The sequence below is a fragment of the Neolamprologus multifasciatus genome, chromosome 22 (genome assembly GCF_963576455.1).
Source record: "Neolamprologus multifasciatus chromosome 22, fNeoMul1.2, whole genome shotgun sequence".
Lineage (NCBI taxonomy): Eukaryota > Metazoa > Chordata > Actinopteri > Cichliformes > Cichlidae > Neolamprologus > Neolamprologus multifasciatus.
Genome location: NC_140459.1, coordinates 12,683,351 through 12,693,311, shown reverse-complemented (window position 1 = coordinate 12,693,311; position 9,961 = coordinate 12,683,351). Strand labels below are relative to the sequence as shown.

Here is a 9,961-nt window from a genome sequence, read left to right as displayed (position 1 = left end):
GTATGATATGCCTAATAAAGTAGCCAGTGAATAAGTACTGCTAATCTTGATCCTACTAAAACTGATGTCCATCACCCAGCATGCTCAGTTGAAATAAAAAAAGAAGTATTCATATGTTGGATTGTTAACATCGAGACATGTTTAGCATTTGCAGTTATTTCAGGATAGTTATATAACTTTATTGTTACAATTAGGTCCTGTGTTTGTCAGCTTCTCCTCTTTTTTTCATCTTTTCCCCTCTAAGAAATGAGAGAAATGGTTCTCAGTGCCATACATTAGAAGTACTTTTTTACTGTGGAACGATATAATCTAATTTATTGCCGGAGCACTTAGCTTCAGAAGGATGACAAGCTCTCAAAAATCATGATCCCTTTTGCCCATCAAGTAATCTCAGGCTTTAAACAGTTTATGTCCTGATGATATCAGATCCAGCAGTAGACAGGATCCACAGCGTGCTGGTGTTGACAAGCGCTCATTCATTTAAGAACAGAAAATGTTTCATCTTAAATTCATGATTACACTGAGTGGCAGTTCTCTGCTGACTGACAGATAATGCTTGATACTTTTACACTGGTGGTGTCTGCACTGGTTAAGTCAAAAGATAAGGGAATCAGGGGGCCCGCACTGTGTTTGGCATGGCGTGTCTGCAGTGTTTGACGAGCCTTTTATCCTCAGCTCGAAGCTGACTCAGACTGGAACACGTGTCTCTCTGTGGATCTCTGCCTACCTGCCTCTGCCACTATTTGCCTGTTTCTCTGTCCAGCTGTCTGCAGGTGGCTGCTTTTAATTCTTCAGATGAATCCCAGAATGCATTTTGGAAAAACTGATTAATTAAACTAAACTATAAATTAGTGTCACACTGAGATAATAATCTACTGAAGGGGGGGATCAAGTGGTATGCATGTGTATGTTATTTAGCTCTCTTCTAACAAGCTGCGTAAGAGCTGGTGATTCTTATATGTATTATGTCAAAATTGGCCTCACTGAAAACACATTAATCAACACTGAAGCACTGTTACTGAAAGAGCATGAACTTAAACAAATGCACTGGGGAACAGTAAGTGATTTTTCTGCTATGCTAGGCTAGTTTTTATCTCACAGGGAGGTTTCCAGCACCCTTGCGACAGTTTACATGCTCTATTTACATAAACTATGCCACAGGCACTCTGAGTGTGGGCTGGCACACAGACATATTGGACACTGCCGAAGAGGGGGGTGATGATAAATGATTTATAATTCTGCATTATAAATGGATTACCACAGGGGTGTCAAAACTAACCTTTCTCTTCATTTTTCACAATCAAATCATGTGACGCCAATTTTCCTGCAGCAGTGAAGCCCAGTTCTCAAGAGGGAGATACATATTTAAAGAAAGTGAAAGCTTCTAAATGTCTTCCTCTTTTTTTAAAACTGTGACTGAAAGAATAATGTCTTCATTCCCAAAGCCAATTCAAATGAGCTTTTACTATCTTACTGCAGGAGCCATAGAGCACAGATCCTCTGGGAAAGCTCTATACCAGGTGTGTCAAACATAAGGCCCAGGGCCCAAAATTGGACATTTCCTACTGAACAGCTATGATAAATGTAAAGGAGGACTTTTAACTATATTTTCATTTGTTTTACAGCTTTTCCTGCTACTAAGGACCTCCCCATTGCCTTTCAAACTACACCAAAGTAACTAACCAATAGATCAACAACTAAATAACAGAAATCATCCCGAATTTTCTCTGAATTAAAAAAAAAAATCTTTCTGTTATATTATTACAGGGCAATCCAGGCAAATATTTACTTCCTACAATTAAAGGCAAACAGTCATGGAAACAGATTTCTTTCATTTAGTAGAGTAGCATTTCTGATTCATACAGAAAGACTGAGTCATGCTGTGGAAATTGCACTTCTTTTATTTTTATTAAGATATCTCAGGGATTAAATGTGCAGTTAAACTTTTTTACACTGACAGAAAGGGGAGTTTCATCGGTCTCTGCCATTCCAGTTGAAAGTGGGCTGTATGAGGTCCACCATGTAAAATGAGTTTGGCATCCCTGGTCTATACTCTGAGGTGCGTTTTGGCTAACAGTGTGGGACAAGGGTGAAGCAATTACTTATGAATCATGTGGCGCACGTAGAATCAGAAATAATCCTGTTATGTTTAATCCTCTTATGGTAGTTTGCATTGCTGTAACTTGCAAATGAATTTAGCAGCAATATACTAAATTGGACAATCTATCTTTTTTTTCAAACTTTAATTTGTGTGTTCAACTTTCATAATTATTATCGCCTCCTGCTATCACCAGGTCTGTGATATTACTGTAGCGTTTGTTTTCTTTAAGGCATCGTGGGAGCTTGAGCACACTTATTTACTTCACCAGCAGCAACACAACAGAATAATATTAACCTAAATACGCCGGATATCTGCATTTTGTCTTTTCACCAGGAGAGGGAGTGGTGGTTCTACTGCAAACGCCGTACAAAGGCCTCGCTTGTGCCTTCAGCAGTCAACTGGATTGGAGTGGCTGAGCTGCAGGATCCAGTGAGCTTACATTTGTGCTTTGAGGGCAAAACATGGGAGCACTGCACTGGGAAAATGAGGGGGTGCTGAGCTCAAGATGTGACAGGTCTTTCCATTACCAAGACTCATACTCAGTGGAACCAACAAGTCACCAAACACTAGAGTCATTTTACTTCCCGGTGGGAGATAATTGCATTTAAACAGTTTGCTTTTGGCAAACATTGCTTAAATTTTCTCCCTGCCTGTTTCACGCCCCCTGTTCCGTCTCTCTCTCTCTCTATTTTTTCCATCACTGCCTGTCAAGAAGTATCAGAAAATAGAAGCTTGAAGCAGCACTCTGCAGCCCTCTATTAATGTCACTTAAACTCCATACCTGTGCCACCATATGGATCCTTGTCACCTGCTCAGTCATCATACTTCCTAATCTGATTAACCCTTTGAGTGGGTGGCAACAGCAGACAAGGGTGGCTATCCACGTAGAGCTCATCACCCTTACATACACACACACAAAGCTCACGGAACCCTTAGGTGGTCTTAATCATCCAGAAGGAGATGCTCTCCTGCCAAAGTCACTTATCATTCCCACATGCCGGTTGCCATGGCGACACCTCATACATCAATCAAAGCTGCTGGGGAGTGCGTTGGTTGCTGAGTGCTATAAACAATATTTTAAGCCCTAGTAAGGCGATGACAAGGAAGACAAATTACTCCTCCATCAGATATCGCTTTCTCCGTCGGCTTTGTGTGGGTCCGGTTATCGTCACAGGTCATGTTCTCCACCGACCCAGCCTTTTACAGCCCCTGATTTGTTTTTGGAGTTTTTTTTCTTCTTCAGCATATTATAAAGCTATTCTGTGTAGCATGCAGCTTTGCGATTGCCAAAAGAAGGAGGCACATTCTTCAAACAACTTTCACACAGTCAGAGTTGTATGCAGCGCTTGTCCAGCGGATGATGTGCCTGGTAAGATAAGAGCAGCTGGCAGCTCAAGCCCAGAGATTTACAGATGAGACCACTGCTGTATTAGAGGCCATTACCCCTCCTGTCCTCTTAGATATTTTTATCCCGTGGCAGTGTACTTGATAGTTCTGATCTTACTTCAATTTCCTTATGCCTGAATGAACTATTGTGTCATTATGTGCTCAGCTGTAAGCCTCTCAGAGTACTCGATAACAAAAAAGAAAAAAGAAAGGGAACGAAAGAAAGCCAGTGGAGGGCAAACATGTTTGAAATGAAGGTGCAATAGTTCCTCTCCAACAAAAGCTTAAATGATTTGGTCATTTGAGTCTACAAGGACAGCACCAGTCAACTTAATTCCCCACATCAATCATCTCCTATTTACACGCATGACGTGATGATGATCTGGGACTAATTTGGCTCAGTTTATCTGTGCACCATATTCATTTATCTGTTTATAAACAATTTACTGGTTGTGCTCCCTTTTTAGTTTATGTCCCATGGCAGGCAAGAATGCAATGACAGCGATCGCTCATTGTTAAATAGCCCCCAGGAAAGCTGTGCCCAGGGGTCAACCAAAGTTGACATGAGATATAAAAAAGGAAGAAAAGGAAGCAAATTGCACTTTTGCCCTCATTTTCTTTTATCAGCAGTGGATTGTAGGAGAGCAGGGAACAGACTTTTGATTGTGTATGGAGTTTAAAAAAGAGAGACAAAAGATGTTAATTAGGAAGGTTTAGAGGTGCTGGGAGACACAAGTTTGAACTTTAAGAAACGCTGAGCTCCAGACATTATACTGACCTGAATTACTCTGGCTTCATGCGACACACGAGCAACAACAGAGGAGCAGTAATGATCTGGCACAGAGCTGGCTGTCTTCTGTCCTCTCTCTTTTCCATCCTGCAGCCTCTCCTCTACTCCCACCTTGTCCCACCTCTCCCATCTTCACTGGAAAGCCAAGCTAAGTTTAACTTTATTTGAAAGGTGTGAATTGCGTGCTGTCAGATGACCGATCGAGGGCAACGGAGGAGACGGATCGATTGGACATAAGCGCAGCGGAGAGAAGCATACCCCTGACCAAGGGGCCACTTGGTATTGAGCAGCCTGTGTAAAGTGCTATTTGGACAGAAAATAGACCAGAGCTAGCTTTTAATGTAAAAGATTTTCTCATTATACAAAGCAAAAAGAGCACAAGCGACATTTTACTGTTTATAACGTTTGGTGTTTGGTGGTACAGTGACTTGAGAGTCCTGGCATGAGAAGGAGTAATTCAGGCAGACGCTTTCTTGGAATTGAAGCAAAACAACAACAAAAAAATCATAATCTATTGCTTTTGATGAGCATAGATACCTTTTCTGTCTAACTCACATGTGAACGCAGCAGAAACATGCCAGCGAGGTGGCTTGTGTATCTGCCCATCTTATTTTGAATGCCACCATTGTAATTTTTTCCACGGGAGGGTTGTCGGGGATGTCACTGAAGCAGTAGCACATAAATATGTTGTGTTCTGAATTGAGACAGCTCATGTCGGCCGCTCAGGAAAGTGAAAGAAGGGTCATTTGTCAAGCAGAGGCAGCTGTGGAAATTGGGAGACGTACTTCAATTTTCAGCACGTGAGTCATATATTTCTCTCTCTCTCTCTCTCCTGCTGGGATAATGTCAGGCCAGGATCCAGCCGTTTCTTACGCATTACATTTCTCATATCTGAGCGCCATGTCTTCTCAATAGACAGCATGCGGAGGCTTCACAAACCACACCAAAGTCAGGGAAATGTTGATAAGGCGCGTGTTATTCTGAAGAGGAAGCAGTGCAAGCCAACTTCTCAGACTCTGACATTCTGCCTGCAGACAGCTGATATCTCTGTTGAGCTCAGGTAAGTATTTCAGTTGTCCCTATTTCTCAATATCTGCTTCTCTCTCCCTCTCGTACTCTTTCTCCATCTTTCTCTCTCTTTTCGTGCTCCATCAATTGAAACTTTCTTATATAGATTTTTATGCAGCATGCCAATAAAATTTGAAGCATCACTGCAGGCACTTTCAGCCGTGTCGACAAGTCAGAATCAATCTTGATGAATGTGGTGAACTGTGAATGTTTTCAGACAATTTTCTCTGCTGATATGCTTTTCAGAGTTATTCTTAGTTAAAAAAAAATTGAGTGAATGTTCTTCTTTTACTCATTTTTGTGTGGAGCCTGCTTTACGCATACCCATACAGGTTTTTATATTTATATATATTTTATAATTGCCTAATTATTTTGTCATTTCATGGAGTTATTGTAACAAATAAAAGTTTATAAGTCCTTAAAATGATACACTGAATGAATAAAGATACAAAGAAATATTATTGCATTGATTGTTTTGTTTTTCTACATGGATTCAATTCAAGTATTTTTGTAAGCAAAATACAAAAGACTTGCCATTGTCTCTGAAGCTTCACAGCCTCTTGGGGGGAGAAAACTTTTCACACGCTCTGGAAAATGGCAGATGAACGCACTGAATACAATACCATCTTACTGCAGATGCAGCATAATAAATTGAGCAAAAGCTCTCTGATCTCTGGGATGATAGATTGTTCTGTATTCTGTTGCAAAATATAGAAGCTTATTGCACTATTTCATATTTATCTTGAGTGTGCACAGGCACATATTTGAATAGCCAAGTAATGCCAAAGCCATGTAAACACTCCTCCCATCGGTGCCGAGCGTGTCGTGCAGTTGCCGAGTATCATCCGAGTGTGTTCAGTGGGGACTGAGGGAGCTGTGTCCACATCCGGTGCATTTAACTACCTCTCCGTGGCCCTCTGTGGAGAAATGAGGCGTGCTCAGTGTGAAATGGTGTGTCACTGATGAGGCCATGCCGGTAACCCCCGTGCACTTGGTCACAGAGCACACACCATCAAGTAGAAGTTGACTCAGGTCATTGCTTCTGCTATATTTCTCCTCCTCTGATTTCTCATTAACACTTAAAAGACTGAAGATGTAATTTAACTCATGGAGAGCCTTCAATACCCAGGTTTTTTTTTAATTAACGTGAAGCTTGACCATCAAATTTTTTTTTTAAAGAGCATTAAAACAGACAGCCCAACTCTCTCCTTGCCACAGCTCCTAACAGTTGGATGCTGCTCCTTATTGGAACAGTAAGTGGTTGTTTTAAGTACTCTCAATTCACTGCAGCTCTGAGGGTGCAGTGGTGCTGGCTAATCATCCCGCTATAATGGATTACAGTATAACAGGTAAAGTTTCAAAGCTTCCTGAATGAAATGAATCTTGTGTTTCTGCTCATAATGAGCAAATGGAATGTACATGATGGATTTACCCATTTTACACATAGATGATGCACAAGGTAATTAGTTAAGAGGAGTGCCAAGTCGGCTAAATGAAAAGAAATGAGAGAAAACAGAACAACAAGAAACCTTGGTCTTGAGTTTTCATTCAGTCTTGGAAAGACATGAAGCTGGTTATTGGAGAGTAATGGGTGTATGCATTTGTATGGTCCTGCTATTCCTGAAAGAAGGATTGGTAATCAATCTAGTTGTTTTCCTTCCTTCAAACGATTGTATCTTGGGAGTGTCTCCATCCTCCAGTAATGACCCTCAATAGGAAGCAGCAGGTATAGATAACAGATCGATCTATAATTCTCTCTTTCCTTATCTAATCCCCAGAGTATCAGGAATCTGGTCAGGCTTTGTGACGTCAGTTTTTGACTCCAGGCTCGCTCCTAAGTGGACCTCACATATAATGCATGTATTAGATGGGAGGCTACTTTTTAAAAAGCGGGGAGCAACTTTGCTCTCATAGGGGACATCTAATAAAGGAATTGTTTTCTTCTCTTTTCACGGAGTCACAATATTGATAGGTATCTCCAGAAAAATTGTTTAGGCTAGTCAATACTCCGCCTCTATGACATGATAAATATTTCTGGCTTACAGGATTTACTTGTAACATTTTCAGAAAACCAAAAACTGGCATGCTGTTATTATAATCCTCTTAATCATTTATGACACCTCACTCACTGACCCATGGCAGGCATTTAAGGGTTTACGGTTAGGTTTTTTTCTTCACAACTTCCCTTTAGCAAAATTAAAAGCTGGAGACACCTAAGGATGCTGTGCAGAAACTCTGCAAGTCTGTGATGCTGTGGGGTGAAGAAAAAAAAGGAAAGAAAAAAACAAAGCAAACAGAAACAGTCAAGCCTGCCTCTGGAGAGAGGGCAAAGGCAAAGCCGCTCTAGCCTGGCAACAGCACTTATTTTGGCTGGTTTTCATCTGGGCTTGGCCTTTTGACAAGAGATGCAATTGAAGCAATCTTCACAGCCTCCATTTCTTCTTTTCAAAGGTCACCCATTCAGAATCTTAAGGTAGAGTAGAAAGCGTGAAGGGTTAGAGTGTTTTTCATGGCATAAGCAGGCCTTAACGAATGATCGAGACGCTGGGTGCATATGTGTGTGAATGACTGTCGTGCGCCTACACAAGGACGGCTTCATCAATATGCATGTGGCTATGTGTGCGTGGGATTTCATGTGTTTACATGTATCACACTCCTGCCGTCTGTCTGCGTTTAGTCTTTGTGTGTGAATGAATTTAGGCACTGAATCCCAGCTTCAGACGCTGATGGTGTCTCTCTTTCAGTCTCTACGATCTCTTCCTGAACTCCAAACTCTTATCCACTTCTGCCACTCCACCTGCTTTCTATGATGACCCCCATCAATTTTCATAATCATCCTTTTACTCTCCTTTATTATGAGCTTTCCATCTACCCATCTCTCCAAAGCTGTATTTTTCATCTCCCTCTTATCCCCTTCTCATCTCACCACCAGACAGCCTGAATGCACAGCCACATTAAGCCGGCTCAAGCTTCAGTCCTGTTCTCTTACATGAATTTTTCATTTGCGTTTTCAAAAATGATCGTCTCACAGGTGACAGGGTAGCTGTAAACAGTGCTGATGCAAAGTAGGTATGTGAATTTGGGCCAGTTTGAGATATTTTCAAACCAGTGTGGGGTATTAGCTGTTTGTTCTATCTTATAAATTCAAAAGTATGATGTCAAGATGCTAATGCTATTAGAATATACATCATCCGTTTAAACAGCCCAATTCAAAAGTATTGAAAACAGGTGTCAATCCATCCATCCATCCTTTTCCACTTATCCTTATCAGGGTTAAATCTATTTGGTCTACAGTGAGTTCAGAAAAAAACAAAACGTTTTTTGCTATCAGATTACACCGAAGAGGGCTGTTGGACTATAATTTTTCTCCTTTGGGACTGGATCACACCTCAGATAAATCAATAATACTTCCTACATCCGTCTCATGGTTATTTGAAATCACCAAGTACAAAATAAATGTATACAATCAATCATAAAAAAATACAAAATACAAAAAACTTGAGGATTTATTTGAAATATTTAAAAAAATGTGTTTCATTTCAATATAGTCTTTCAAGGCTTTGGGGCAAGTTGTGAAAGTACATCCCGATTTTAAGGGAATGATGAATGCTGTGTTCTTGTCTTTGCTGGGGGACACAGTAATGATGAGACACATCAATCTGTATTATCACCCTACCGTCAGTCCACAACATCCAAGGGCAACAGAAATATTGCAGTCGCACAGACAATTTATCTTCGCACACCTGCTTATATACCCATAGGTACACGAAAGCGCTTCCTTCAAGATTAAGAACCTTGTGCGCTCTCATTCTGTAACTTATTCTCTATCTTAAAAACTGTAAAAAAAAAAAAAAAAAGTTTGATTTATAGTTACTATCGGATTTACTTTATCGAAAGTATAATAAGGATAATCCCTATTTTAATCAGTTGCAGCCATAATTTTGCTCCGTTTTCATTGGTAAAGCTTTCTGTCTGATTAGAAGGTTTGTTTCTCTGATTGGTCTGGATACATAGAATCCCGCCCCTTCGTACCTGTCGATCTGTGAGAGGTCGCCTGAGCTTCCTAGAGCCCGCCTCTCGCATCCCTCCCGCCCCTCTCCGCCGGCGTTCAATCGTGAAGCGGATTGACGGTTGCAGCCTCGGTATGTGGCGCATGAGTGTGCGTTTCGGGATGTAACAGCGGTCTCCCGGAGTAGCGATACCAAATTAAATCATACCTTACACCCGAAGGAGTTAGATGATAGGATACCTGAGAGAAGCGGGCACAGCATAGGGAAGTACACGACAGTACGGAGCGGGGGGAAAGACGTGGAGCGGGGCAGGAGCAAATCCAGCCGACACTGCGCGCAGAAATGGCGGAGCAACACGCAGCCAGCGACGGCAAGCACAAAGCGTCCACCAACGCCGGGGGCTCGGTGCACGGGAACAGTCGACCCGGCGCCGCGGGTGGAGGAGGGGGCAAAGGAGGCCTGTCTGGCGGACTGACACAGCCAGCTGGGTGGCAGTCTTTACTCTCGTTTAGCATTCTTTTTCTGGCCTGCCTGGCGGGATTCAGCTCCAGACTTTTTGCGGTGATCCGGTTCGAGAGCATCATCCACGAGTTCGACCCGTGGTAA

At 41.8% G+C, this 9,961-nt stretch overlaps 1 protein-coding gene across 1 annotated transcript in view; it reads left to right on the top strand.

The window, feature by feature from the left end:
• The first annotated feature begins 9,442 nt into the window (after positions 1–9,442).
• LOC146493070 (dolichyl-diphosphooligosaccharide--protein glycosyltransferase subunit STT3B) overlaps positions 9,443–9,961 on the top strand; it is a 101,536-nt gene continuing 101,017 nt past the window's right edge. The window contains exon 1 of the mRNA XM_085148664.1: positions 9,443–9,957. Within this exon, the coding sequence (XP_085004790.1) occupies positions 9,698–9,957 (260 nt within the window). The 5' untranslated portion in view covers positions 9,443–9,697. The remainder of the gene's footprint in view (positions 9,958–9,961) is intronic.